Source organism: Pediculus humanus, genomic scaffold, assembly GCF_000006295.1.
Source record: "Pediculus humanus corporis 1103172107635 genomic scaffold, whole genome shotgun sequence".
Lineage (NCBI taxonomy): Eukaryota > Metazoa > Arthropoda > Insecta > Psocodea > Pediculidae > Pediculus > Pediculus humanus.
The window spans coordinates 375,085-390,219 of NW_002987248.1; the positions used below are offsets into that span (position 1 = coordinate 375,085).

Below are 15,135 nucleotides of genomic sequence, written 5' to 3' on the forward strand. Positions count from 1 at the left end.
CCCCCCATTTCTTGATTTATCGTTTACGAACAACCGACGCCATTTTGTATGTATGCGTTTTCCCGCTTCAATCACTATAATCGTTACGCGTTATAAAAATTTCTGTAAGTTTAATAATAATAATAATAATTTTTTTTTGTTAGGTTGGTATCGGAAAAACTCCCCCTTAAAAGGGAATGAGAAAGGAGGGGGAGTGGGAGAGGAAATAATAAAAATTCGGACGATATCTGAAAGACGAAAAAATTTTTTGAGGTTTTAATTTTAGCGTCATACCAAAATTTAAAAATGGCGCCAAAATTTTTTAAAATTTAAATTCCGGATATAGATATATTTAATAAACCGGATGTTTAGTAAATAAAAAAAAAATCGAAACAAAAAGTCAATTTCTTTATGTGAAATTTTTTTTTTTTTTTCTTTTTATAAACTTTAAAAATAAAAAAAAAAAAGAGGAAAAAAAATTCCAGACATTTTGTTGTTGTTTTTGTTTTTTCCTTACGGATGAATGAATAAAAAGAATAAAAACTGGAGAAAAAAAAAATTGGAAGAGACTGGAAAATGATAATTTGAAAAAGTTCAAATTACAAAAAAAAAAAAAAAAATTTTTTTTTTTGTTGTTTGTTATTTGCACGGGGCTATTTAACATCGGGAAAATTTATTTTATTTTTTCAAATCACATTACAGGAGAACTTTCTGGAAAAACAAAAAAAAAAGAAAAACTGGAGAAATAATCGTAGAAAATTTTTTTTTAAGGACGTCATTACAAAAAAAAAATTTCGATTTTTTTCGATTTAACAAAACAATTGTAACGACTACATTATTTATCAAATTTTAAGGGGGAACCGGAGGGAAAGGATCGGAGGAGTGAGGGGAGGGTGAAAAACGTTGGAATTTCCCAGATGATAATAATAATGATTAATAAAACTATGATATTTAATTTTTATTTTGAAATCATCGCCTTTTTACGATGAGATCTGATTTCGTTTTTTTTTTTTTAGGGGGGGGAAGGGGCGAGAGAAATAAATGAGGGGGAGAGGGGGAGGGTAAACGAGTCCGAGAATAACACCTACGTAGGAAATGGTTAAAAAAAGGTCCTTAATTGACTAACGAGTACTAATTTAATTTATCAAAAAAATAAAAAAACCTAAATTTAATAGGCCTAATGTTGTAAAAAAAAAAAAAAAGAATAATTTAATTACTGGAGAAAAACTGAAAGCCAGGCTTAAGTAATTAAATTTTTTTTTTTTTTCACGTCGTAAAAACTTTTTCCAAAAAGGGAACAAAACCCCCCCCCCCTCACTCGGTGATACGAAAGAGAGAAGAGGGGAAAAGGAAGACAGAAAAAAAAAACGCAACGTTTGTTTTTGTGTCAACAAACAAACCGAATAAAAAAACAAAATGTCGAGTTTGTTTCCTTTTTTTCCTCCTCCCCTCTCGTCATCGTCTTATTTGAAATTACCACTACTATTTAGAACGCGATTACTTCCGGTTTTGTAAAAAAAAAATATGGCGGATTTGTTTACGATTTTTAAAGTAAAAATTCATCGTGTGGATTGTTATTAGTGTTGATTCGATTTTCCATCGGATTATTATTATTATTATTATTACTATTTATAATCTTTTACTGGAAAAGAAGAAGAGGAAGAAATAGAAAAACAAGAAAATTTTTTTTTGTTTTTTTGGGGGTATGGAATTTTCCAGATGAAAACTTTTTTTTCTGAAAATGACGTTTTTTTCTCGCAGCGTAAAATTAACTAAAATAAATCGAATTTTTTGATTTTTTTTTTTTTTTTTGGTCACATGGTTTTTGTTATGTTTTTGATAATTCTTGTCCACGACAGATATTTTTTCTTTTTACAGGAGTACCAATATTAACAAAAAAAAAAAGAGAAAATTTCCTTCTGGAAAAATCTTTAAAAAACCACAAAATATACAAAATTAAAAAAAAAATTTCGTTATGTGATTCGCCTCTCCCGCCCCTCGAAATCTCTCCCCTCATTTTTCTTTCTTTTTCTCATGACAAAATTAAAATTTCCTTTTGCCAATTTTACCCTTTCCCCCCTTCTATCATCCCTCCTTCCTTCCCGTCTCCTCCCGGAAAAAAAAGAAAAAAATTAAATTCTTAAAATCTTTTAATTATTTTCAATTTTTTTTCCCTTTTTTTTTTTTTAAAACCCTTTTACCCCTTCCTTTTCCTCTCTTTCTTTCTCTTTAAAATAAAAATTATCTTTTCTACTTTTAAAATGGCAATTGAACTTTGAACTCTCTTGATTAATTTTTTTTAACTAATGAAAAAAAATTTGTTCTTTTCCTTTATTACATTTTAAAAAAAAAAAAAAAAACTTTTTGCCAAATGAAGTAAAAAAAAAAAAATTTAAGTTTAATTCTTTCTGTGTGTTTGATTGTGCGCGAATCGCATTTTCATCCAGGGTGTGACGATTAGATAGGATGATATTTGAGGAAGTGGTGAGGTGAGGGGAGGGGGAGGGAGAAAAAAGAAAAAGATTTGAAACAATTGGAAAAGTTTCAAAAAAAAAAAGTTTTTCCTATTTTTTTTTTTTTGTCTCATTAAATTCGTTTAATTAAACTCACGAAAAATTATTAAAAACTCACCAATTCTCACCCACCACCTCCGAGACAACAACAACAACCACAAAAACAAACAAACAAACAATTCTCATCACGATCCTACAAACAATATTATTAATAAAAAAAAAAAAACTTAAAAACTCTTAATAAAAAATAAAAAAATCGACTTCTTCGATTTTAAAATTTTTCTCATTGTTTACCGTTTTTATGACGTAAGCAAAAACAGCAGAAGACAACAAACAAATAAAAACAAAAACAAAAAAAAGTTTTCGTGTTGAAGGTATTTAATATTCTTTATTATCTTAAAGTAATTATTAAAATAAGGATTATTATTATTATTATTTAATAAATAAAACCTCCTTTTCATTATAACATACGTATTATTATCATCATCATCATTATTATTATTATTATTATTATTATTATTATCCGTACGTTGTTAAAGTCAAGAATAGTTAAATCCATTATACGATAGTTTATTAATAATAATATAATAAAATTATTTATTACGGATTAATAATAAACACTCTAATAAACATAATAAACTTATGTATTTATTTATTTATTAATGCTATTTAATTACGTATTATTATCATTATTATCATCATCATTATTATTATTAAATTATTTTCGAGTTTATCAATCGGCAACCGATGAAGATGATGATTTATCGATTTTATTTTTTTTTTTTATTATTTAATATTGATACCGATGTGAATAATTTTAAATTTTGGCGCGATCACGTGATCGTTTGCGACGGCGGGTGGGGGGGAAAAACACGTGATCGTTTTTCTCTTTATGTCTGAGACAAGCGGAATTTTTTTTTTTTTTTTTTGTATTGTCATCCCGGTCATGAATTGTGAATAAGAATTTATGAAAACTTTTTTTTTCCTTTTTTTTTTTTTCTTTTTCTCCCCTCTCTCTCTCTCTTTCTCTCTCTCATTCATTATTATCATTATTATTATTATTATTAAAATTTTTTTTTTTTAAAGTTTTTAAATTGGGATTCGTTTGAACAAAAAAAAAAAAAAAAAAAAAAAAAAGAAAAAAAGTTTTAAAAGAAAAAAAAATAATAATAACGATGATGATGATGACGATGATGAGATTTCCATTAAAAAAAAAAAAAAAAAAAAAAACTTTTCTTTTTTTATTTTAGTTGTCATAACAACGATCAAATTTTTAATTATTATTATTATTATTATTATTATTATTATTATTATTGTAAAATAAGTAATGAAGAACGAACCGCAAAAAAAAAAATTCCTTTCATTTTTTTTTTGAACACGACAATTCAACTTTTTTTTTTTTTTTTTGAAAAAATGACAACGAATTAATTAATAAAACAAAAAAAAAAGAGAGAGAGAGGGGGGGATAAGAACAAAAAGAAAAGAAAGAGAGAGAGAAAAAAGGGAAAGACAAATTTTTTAAGAAAGAAATAAAGAGCAAAAAATAAAAAAAAGAAAAATTTTTTTTTAAACGAAAACTTTTAAATTTTTTTCTTTTTTTTTTGTCTTCTGCTAAACTTTTCTTTTCTTTTTTTTTTTTTAAATATAAACAAAAGAAAATTAATTAAGGATGAATAATAAAAACCAAATCACGTGAAAACGTCGCGCGGGGAGGGGGAAGGTGGATACACAAAAAAAAAACCCGCCCCACACCCTCTCGCCGAAATAAAATCAATCAATTAATTAATTATTAATAAATAAAAAAATTTAAAAAAAAAAAAAGTTTTTCTTCCCCCCTCCCTCTCATCACCTTTTAAAGCGGAAAAATTATAGCGAAAAAATTTATGGTTGTTAGTCTATAAAAAAAACCACCGATGATGATAATGATGATGATGATGATGATGATTTCATACTCTAAATCGATTTAAAAAATTTTTATTTTTTTGTTTTTATAGTTTAAACGAATGACTTTAACTATAAAATTTATAGTTTGTTACTATAAAATTTTCTTTTGTCATCGAATCGAATATAGAACAACCGAGAAAACGTGCATGTAACAAACAAACAAACAAACAAACAAATTCGGAATTTTTAACGTGTTATATTTAAAAAAAAAAAAAATTATTTATAGCACTATAAAACGAAAATTTTTTTTTTTGTACGCTATAAAAATTTTGATAATAATAATAATAATAATAATAATGAATCATGAAATTTCACACATTGATTTTTCCACGTAACAATGATAATAATAATAATAATAATAATAATAATAATTTCGGAATAAAACAAAAAAAAAAACCAAAAAAAAAAAAACGTTTTTCTTGTTTTTTTTTCTTTTCGAGTGTGTTTTTTCGCGTTTCCGGTTTAAATTCCTTTCGCTATTTCCGTTCGCTTTTCTTTTTCTTCTTCTTCTTCTCCATCTCCATCTCCATCTTCTTCTTTTGCTAACTACGTGATGTTTTTACTCTTTTTACGTTTTTGTTGTTGAATTTTTTTAATCTGTTTTAATTTATTTTGTTTCGTACGTTTCCTTCCTCTTAACAATTTGGATTCTTGAAATTTTTTATTACTCTCCATTTTCCTTTTTCCGTTTGCTGTTGTTGCTGTTGGTGCTGTTGGTGCTGTTGGCGTTGGCGTTGTTGTATTTGTTGTTTTCTTTTTCCTTTTACCATTTCGTCCGGCATTTCCTTTCCTTTTATTTTTACCATTTTCACCATTTTTATTATTTTTCTTACACGAGGATGGGGGTTGTTTTATCGTAACTCTTTTACCCCTCCCATATTTTCTTACCTCGGCGAAATCAAATTTCTTATTACCGGTATTATTATTATTAATAATATTATTGCAAGTACTCGTGCTGACTTCGTTATTCTTCTGCTGATTATTACGATCTTTTAAACCGTTGTTAAAATCGTACAATTGATAAAAACCTTTTTTCCCCTCTGATAAAACGCCGAAACGAACGCCGCGTTCTAATGCTCTGCAAACGGGTTCTGTGACTTTTTCTTTTTCTATATCATATTTTTCCGATATGAAATTCGTTATTTCCTTTGCCGACGAACCGACTTCGCCGCGTAAATTCGATATGGCGGTTATTACGAGTTCGGATGGACGAAGGGATACGTTAACGTCCGTTATATCCGACATTGAAAATTTTCTTTCCTTTTCCATATCCTTTCCTATCCTTTTCTTTCTCCTTTTTTTTTTTCTTTTTTTTTCTTTTTATCTTTTTTTGGTTTTTTTTTTTACACTTTCGATATATCGAAACGCGAAAAAGGGAAAATTTTAAAAAAAAATAATTTTACATACATAAAAAAAAAAAAAAAAAAAAAAAATTTACGTAAACAAATAATAATAATAATAAAACGAATGAGATTTTAATTATTCTATGAAATGACGTGTAAATATCTTTAGTTAAAATAATAATAATATTTAAATTTTAAAATGCTTTTTTTTTTTTTTATGGAACGAAAAGAATAATGAATAAAAATAGAGTGATAGTACGTGATGACGTCATTTAATAATAATAATAATAATAATAATTATTTAAAACAAGGGAAAAAATTTAAAAATTAATTACGTAATAATAATTTAAATTTGTATTTAAAAAAAAAGGAAAAATTGAAAACATTACGTTAAAAAGAGGGAAAATTAAAACGTTAACGATGATGACGATAATAATGATGATGATGATGATGATAATGTTTTCCTTTATTTAATTTTTTTTTGCTTTGAAAAGACGAGAATGATGATGATGATGAAAAGGTTAAAATTTTCTCAATTTTACAAAAAAATATTTTAAAATACGACGAAGACGAATGCGACGACGACGACGACGATGATGATGATGATAATAATGATAATACGTTTAAGGTTGAGTGAGGAGAATTTTATTACGTTTTTTCTCTCTTTTTTTTTATTCGTTTGTTTCCTTTAGTAATAATATTTAGTTAAGTAAATAAAATTAAATTGTATAAAATGTTACGACACGTTCAACGTGTCTTTTGACTTTTTTTCTCCCTCTCTCTCTCTTTCTCTTTCTCTCTCTCACATTCATTCATTAATAAAATGTTTACGTCTATTTTTACATATATTAATTAGTTATTTATACGTCAAAGGAAAATTACGATAGAATAATAATTATTATTAAATTATAAAAAGAAATAAAATGGAAAGAAAAAAAGAAAGAAACGTTCAAAAGATATATTTCATACCTTTATTATTATATTATTATTATTATTAATTATTATTATTATTATTATTATTATTATTATTATTATTATTATTATTTTAATTAATAAATTTTATTTCGCATTTTTTGATTGATGACGTAACGTATAACTTTATAATTTTTTTTTTTGTGACGTGGAAGGAGAAAGAAAGAAAAAACAAAGTAGTTAGTTGTACTGCGTGTTCCGGTATTTTTATCATTTTTTTTTTTTTTGATTCTTGTCATTATTATTATTATTATTTTAATAAAATATTATTAATTTTTATAGTTGTAAAAATAATAATGATGATGATGAAACAAACGATTTTTAAATAAATAAATAAATAAAAATTTTATTTGTTTGTTTTTGTTTTGAAAAAAAAAAAAAAAAAGAAAAAAAATTTTTTTCAACTTTATTGTTTGTTCTTTTTCTCTCTTTCTTTCTCTCTCTCATGTAAAAATGATTTATGTATACATAAATAAAAATATCAAATTTTATTTAATAAAATTTTCTTTTTTTTTTTTGTTTAACCCTAAAGTTATGAAATTTATTTATTTATCAAAACGTTAAGGCGAGCGAATGAAAACAAACATAAATAAATAAATAAATAAAATTTTTCAAGTTGTTTTTTTTTTTTATTTTATTAAGTCATCATCGAAAAAATGTTTTTTTTTTACAATAAAACCTTTTCGAAAAAGATTTTTTTCCTTTTTTTTTGGGGGAGGGGCATGGGCGGTGAGTGTTGGGGTGAGAGAGGAAAGAGAAGGGAGAGAGAAAATTTCTTTTTTTTCTTTTTTTTTCTTTTCTATCATTTTAAATTTTATTTAAACTTTAACAAATTCAAAAAAAAAAAATCATCATCATCATCATTATTATCATTATTATTATTATTATTATTATTTAAAACTGTACGAATTTATTGTCGCCATTTTGTCGCCGCCGTTTTTGTCATTTTGTCGCCACTTGTTATTTTTCTTTTCTTTCGTTTGTTTCGAAAAAAAAAATCGTTAATCCCACAAACAAAAACAAAAAGTCGGGCGTGGGGAGTGGGGTGGGGGGGGGGAAGAAAAAATTTTACATCAAAAATTAATAATAATGATAATAATAATAATATCAATTTCCGATAATTTGTAATATCGTCTCCCCCAACAAAAAAACAATGAGGGACCAGGAAAAAAAGTTTTTGCCAAAAGTTTTTTTTTTTTTGAAATCGTAAGACCCTTTATCACGATAAGTAATAATAATAATAATAATTCGAATTATTTTGTATACGTGATGACCTTTCTTACGTTTCCCTCTCCCTTCCCTTCCTTTCCCCCCTCCAACTTTTCCCAACATCTTTTTACGTTTTTCCTTTTTTAAAAAAAAAAACTTAGGGGACAGTTTTTCATCGTTCGATTCGCGACTCCTCCCTAAACTTTATTACAACTTGTTATTATTATTATATTTGATTGAATATATGATTTATATATAAAGTCATGCAATGGAAAATTGTTTTTTAACTACAAAACCTTGTCCAAAACACGATGATGATGATGATAATAATAATAATAATAATAACAAAAGATGACAAAAAAATAAAAATAAAAAAATCAATTTTTTCCATTAAATTTAATTGTTTTCTTTTTTTATTTATTTCCGGTTAGTCGAATTAATAATTAATTTAAATTTAAACAGGACCTGGATTTTGGGGATTGATAAATCCACAATGGAACCTTTGCACAAAAGGAAGGAGACAGTCACCGATAAACGTCGAACCTGATAAACTTTTATTCGATCCATTTTTACGTCACATACATTTGGATAAGCATAAAGTTAGCGGCACCCTACAAAACACGGGTCAATCCTTGGTTTTTAGAATAGATAAAGAAACGAAACATCACGTTAATATATCCGGGGGACCCTTAGCCTACAGGTATCAATTCGAAGAATTTTACATACATTACGGTATTGAAAATCATCAGGGATCCGAACATCAAATCCACGGTTATTCATTTCCAGGAGAGGTAAGATAAAACAAAACAAAAAAAATTTTCTTTAATCGAGATAGAGAGAGAGAGAGAGAAAGAGAGAGGGGGGATGAAAACAAAGGGGAGAAGTAATAAAATAATAATAATAATAAAATTAACAAAGTATAAAAACGAAGTGAAAATTTTCCAATAATAAAAATATTAAAAATTCAATTTTTTTTTTTTTTCACGCGCGCGTGTGTGCGTAAATTTTTTATTATTATTATTGTTATCTACTTCCTATTTTCTTTCGTTCGGTTTCCGTTTCCTTTTTTCTTTAAAAGTCATCATTTATTTATTTAAGAAAAAACAAAAAAAAACAATAAAGTAAAATCAAAGTTAAAAAAAAAAGAAGGGGGGGAGGGAGAAAAACAAAATGAATGATATATTTTCGATCGGTTATTATATTGAAAAAAAAAAAAAAAAAGAAGAAGCAGAAGAAAAAAAAAGGAAGAAGAAGAAAAAGAAGAAAAAGGAAAGGGAAAAGCAGAAGAAAAAAAAAAACAGAGAGCAAGAAATTTACACCTCAAAGATTATATTTGATTTATTTGATCTGTTCAATGAAAGTAAGCACTTTAAATCAATTCTCTCTCCTTCTTTCTCTCTCTCTCTTTCTCTTTCTTTTATTTCTTTCATTATTACTTACTCTCTCTCTCTCTTTACTTTTTTTTTTTTTATAATTTATATCGATTTAATCGGTTAAAAAATAAATAAAAATTTTCGCATCGAAAAAAAAAGAAAAAAAAAGAAAATTTTTAAAATTGGGTGCTCATCGTTTGCGCACTTTTCCTCTTTTTTTTTTTATTAATTTAAAACCGTTTCCGGTTTTTCTTTTTTTTCAAATCGTAAATTATTCAAGCATTAATTTTATACTTACAGATTCAATTATACGGATTTAATGCCGAGCTGTATCATAACATGTCAGAAGCACAGCACAAACCTCAGGGAGTCGTTGGAATTTCTTTAATGGTTCAGGTAAAACTGAAAAAAAATTTATTATCATTAGAAATTTGTTGTTTGTTGTTTGTTTTACGTATAAATTATTTTTTTGAATTAAAAAACCAACATGGTGGGAGGTTGTTGTTGTTGTTGTAAAAAAAATTATCGTGACTGAATTTTTAATATTAAAAAAAAAAAAAAAAAAAAAAACTTTTTTCCTTTTTTCATACACGAAATGTTTTTTTTTTTTAAGGGTTTTCCTCGGATTAAATAAAGTTTTATTTAAGTTTAAATCCTGCCTACGTCCCTGACAAATTTATTTAACAAAAAAAATAATAATAATAATTAACAAAAAAAAAAAAAAATTAATTAAAAAAAAACGAAAAACATTTTCCTATAACGTTTCGTTTCGTTCTTGACGCCATTTTTTTGTTTTTTTTTTTTTTTAAATTTCCCTCCAAAAATGATCGACCAATAAAATTATTCCTTTTTTTTTTTTTTGTTTTAACAGATTGGGGAGACACCTAATCCTGAATTAAGAATAATAACGAGCACATTTAACAAAGTACTTTATAGAGGTAAAAAAATATTTTAATAATTTTTACTTTTTTTTAATAAATTAAAATTAATATGACGTCATCGTTTTCCAGGTGCCTATACTCCAATCAGACATCTGTCATTGAGGAGTCTACTTCCGGATACGGAACATTACATGACTTATGAGGGTTCAACAACGCATCCAGGATGTTGGGAAACGGCCGTCTGGATAATACTTAACAAACCAATTTACATAACCAAACAAGAGGCAAGAAAATTCCTACGATATGACCTTGATTCCAACCTTGATTGACCTTTAGCTACCTCGAGCCTTCTCCTGCCCGTACTCGTACCCATCATCACCACCCCCTCCCTCCCTCCGCCCCCCATCATTCATCATCGTCGTTCGTTTAATTAAATGCAACAAAATAAAAAAACTTTCTCGACCTTTTCTCATCTCACCTCCTCTTCTCCTTTTAAAAACTTTCATACCCTTTCCAATTACCCTCCCCCCGCCATTTTTTTACCTTTACCTGTACCCTCCTTTCATTCGACCGCCCCTCCCCCCACCCCCGCTCCCGATTTTTTTTTATTTAAATTAAAAAAAATAAAAAACACTCGTGAATATTAGTAAAAATAATTTATATTAAGATTTTAAAGTTAATAAAAACAATCCGTGACGTAAATAATAATAATAATAATAATAATAATTAATAAAAGAAAGTAAGAAAGAGAAAGAGAGAGAGAGAGAGGGGAAAAAAACTTTTCTTTTCGTTTTAATAAAAAAAAAAAAAAAAGAAATAATGATAATAAAAAAAGACAGTTATTTAAACAAAGAAAAGAATAGATAATAATAATAATAATGATTTCGGTTGTGTAAGAAGGGGGCGGGGGAGGGGGGGCTAGCGGGCGTTTTGGGAAAATTTTCTTTTTTTTTTAAAAAACCGTTCACGTAATCATCATGCCCCCCTTCCTTTTCCTCCCTTACCACTTCCACGGTTATAATGTTGTTGTTGTTGTTGTTAAATTGATATTGATTGAAACGTGAAAGTAATAATAATAATAATCGATGTTTTGGTTATTACCGTTATTATTATTATTATTATTAATTTCGTTCGGGTCGGAAAATTAAGGAACGAAAGGGGGAAAAATTTCTCTCTCTCTCTCTCTCTCTCTCTCTTATCATCATCGGTTATGGTGATAACATTAACGCATAAGAGTAAATATTAAATGATAAGAGAATCACATTAATACACTTTAAAACTCGTTTATGCGTGCTAAAAACCAGTGTTGGAAAAATAACAAAAAAAAAAAATTATTAAATTACGTGGTGCCAACATTAAAAAAAAAAAAAAAAAAAATTCCCTTTTTTTTAAATTTTTTTTCCTCGTTTCGTGAAATTTAATCTTTTTTTTTTTCTACATTAAAACTTATAAAAACAAAATCTTTTTTTTCGGAAAAGTTTTTTTTTTTCTTCTTCCCCGACATTTTTTTTTTTTTTTTTTAGTATTTTAAATTTAAATCTTTTAGTGCTTTTCTTTTCTTTCTAGTAAAATTAATTCGATTTTTCTGCAGCGGATTTAATTTTTTTTTTTATGCATAAAAATAATTTTCGGAAAAAGACGAAAGTTTTTTTTTTAATACAAACGATGACGAACAAACAGAATTAAAACAGACAAACAAACAAAAAAAACAATCGATTTTTATAAATAATTAATTTAGAAGAAAAAAAAGAAGAAAAGAAAAAACGATTACGAAACAGACGAACGAAGGATTTTAAATTAAAATAAATAAAAGCAGAAGAAATAAATAAAATTGTTAGTTGGTTCGTTGGTTGGTTGTTACGACAATTACATCGACAACACGCAAAGTAACCGTCAAAAGAATAAAAAAAAAACGAAAGGGTTGAAAACGGGGGCAAAACAAAACAAAAAAAACCGGAAATGAAAGCAGAAGAAATAACGAAAAATTTTTTTTCCTTTTTTCTTTTTCCAGCTTTATCAATTAAGAAAATTAATGCAGGGATCAGAAGAGACGCCAAAAGCGCCATTAGGTAACAATGCAAGACCATTACAAAACCTTCATCATCGAACCGTTCGAACAAATATCGATTTTCAATCAAAATCCGAGGTTTGTTTACACTCTGTCTACTTCCACGTCAAAAAAAAGAAAAAACACGCATATTTTTAATTAATAAATTTTTTTTTTTTTAAATTCCAGGCCAAGAACTGTCCGACAATGCATAAAGAAATGTATTATAAAGGTATTATTATTATTATTATCATTACCTTTTTTTTTAGAATCCAATCTCCAATTTATTATCATTATCATTATTATTATTTTTTCCAGCAAATTTATGGAATAGCGAAGATCCATTTGGTTTTATGCATCATAACGTGTGACGACAACGTGTGGTGGCAACAACGATGACGATGATGACGACGACGACGACGACTGCTTATTAGACTAAATAAATTATTAATTAATTAATTAATTAATTAGTTTTAGAATTTTAATAATAATTTAAGGTAAAATTAAAAATTCGCGCCTATTCGTATACAAACAAACAAACAGACAAACAGGAAAAACAAAACAACCGAAAAAAAACGTAAAAAACGTAAAAAATTAATCGAATTATATAAAAAAAATTATTTTTTATGCTTGAGCAATAATTTTTGTATGTTAAAAAAAAATAAGTCAATTCGACGACGATTTGTTACCATGTTAAAAAAGTTTTTAAGTAAAACAAACAAACAAACACAAACAAAACAAACACAGAAACAACCACAAACTACCAAGAAAAATAAAAAAATTAAAAAAATTTTTTTTTTCCAGATCTCGTAACGAAAAAAAAAAAAAAATAAATAATAATAAACACGTTATTTAAATTTTAGCTAAAAATATTAATAATAATAATAATAATGATAATAATAATAATAATAATAATAATAATGACGATAAATTTTATAAAACACGTGACGTGTGCAAACCGCATTCATTCGAGCGTCAACAGCGACAAAAAAAAAATTTTAATTTCAATTTCAATTAAAAAAAAAAAATTGAATAATAATAATAATAAATAAATAAATAAATAAATAAATAAATAATAATAATAATAATAAAATTCGATTGTATTTTATGTGCTGTACGTAGAATAAACAAACAAACAAACTAATTAGCTCAATTATTATTTAATATTATAAAAAAAAGCGATGAATTCAATAAAAAAAAAAAAAAAATTATTAATAATAATAAAATCCGACGGCTTAAAATGTTTTTGTTGTTTAATAATAATAATAATACTGATAATAATGATAATAATGATAATAATAATAAATTTTTGTAACAAATATTAAATATTAAATATATATATATTATATATATAAAATAATTTTTTTATTTTTTCATTGTTTGTTTCGTAACATTTGTTTGTTCGATGGTTCATTGTTTTTCCATTTTCCAATTTCCAAAAAACAAATTAATAAATAATAATAATAATAATAATAATAATAATAATACCTTTTGGTACAACTTGATTGGATGGATGATCTCCGAAGTAGGAAAAACAACGGTGTCGTCATCATCGAGGAATATAAAAATGGCGGAGGAAGGAGAAAAACAATTTTCTCATCTTCTAATCTGAAAAACAATTTTCCATCGTGATTATTCCACGCATTAAATGTCCTTATCATTCGGGAAACTTACAGTAATTGATAAGGATGTTAAACATATGAAATCCCTAACGACAACACAAAGCATTTATTCATTCCTCCGGGATGAGGTCAGAAACCTGAAATAAACGTTTGGAAAAAAAAAACAAAAAAAAAAAACTCCGACCAAAACACGTGACGTATCAATACAAAAAAAATTAAATCATAATAATAATAATAATATTATAAATAGCACCAACGAATTCGAGCATTTATCCCTAAGGAATCGTCGGGTAGAAACCTGGAATAAATGCTTAAAAATCTCGATTGTCGCGCTTAAAAGAGTGACCGTAATAATAATAATAATTTAAATGATTTTAACGGATTCCCCGATCGACTCGAGGAATTTGTTTTGCTTGTTGTTGTTGTCGTTTTTGTTTAAACAATTATTTGACGCAATATTTACGCAGTATATTTTCATTTTTTTATTATTATTATTAATCTATACAATTTTACAAATACATATACAAATATATTCATAAAAGTTTACAACTTTATTTATTTATTTATTTTTTTTTACATAAAATATAAAAAAAAAAAAAAAAATCAATAAAATTTTTTTATTTTATTCGGAATTTTAATAACATCACAGAATCGTATAATAATAATAATAATAATAATAATTAATCAAATACTTAAATAATAATAATAATAATAATCATCATCATCAACAATTATTATTATCATTATCATTACCATTTAATAAATTAATAATTTCTATTAATTTTATTTTTTTTTATTTTTTTAAATTTTATTTATTTATATTAATCCCATTTAAATAATTAAATTAAATAAAAAATAATAATAATAATAATAATAATAATAATAATAAACAATAGTAAAAGTTAAATATCGATTTTTTTTTTTTTTTTTTTTTTAAATTTTAAATAATTTTATTTTCCCGCCATTTTTCTTTTTTTTTATCAAATGCGGTGACAGCGGGAAGGGGTAATAAAAAAAAATTGGAGGGGGGGAGGGTAGGAAAATATAAAACGAGAATTATTTTCGATAAATAAATACACACACTTATATATTGAAAATGCCTAGCAAAAAGAAAAAATATAACGCTTGATTTCCAGCTGTGAGTATTTATTTATGCATGTATGTGTTTATACATATTCACATTCATTTTAATTATTTTACTTATTCGATACGTTTCTAGAACATTCTTATAAATCCTATTATGAGTTTGCTT

At 25.7% G+C, this 15,135-nt stretch overlaps 2 protein-coding genes across 2 annotated transcripts; one reads left to right on the forward strand and one right to left on the reverse strand.

The window, feature by feature from the left end:
• Positions 1–4,982: 4,982 nt before the first annotated feature.
• Positions 4,983–5,705, reverse strand: Phum_PHUM262600 (histone H1-III-1, putative; the record flags this gene model as incomplete). Its single annotated transcript, XM_002426558.1, has 2 exons — positions 4,983–5,086; positions 5,204–5,705. 2 exons carry the CDS (start codon positions 5,703–5,705, stop codon positions 4,983–4,985), a joined length of 606 nt encoding a protein of 201 aa, XP_002426603.1.
• Positions 5,706–7,473: 1,768 nt separating this feature from the next.
• On the forward strand, positions 7,474–12,632 carry Phum_PHUM262610 (uncharacterized protein; the record flags this gene model as incomplete). Its single annotated transcript, XM_002426559.1, has 9 exons — positions 7,474–7,480; positions 7,779–7,796; positions 8,423–8,751; positions 9,634–9,729; positions 10,205–10,271; positions 10,344–10,453; positions 12,226–12,360; positions 12,451–12,493; positions 12,580–12,632. 9 exons carry the CDS (start codon positions 7,474–7,476, stop codon positions 12,630–12,632), a joined length of 858 nt encoding a protein of 285 aa, XP_002426604.1.
• Positions 12,633–15,135: the final 2,503 nt, after the last annotated feature.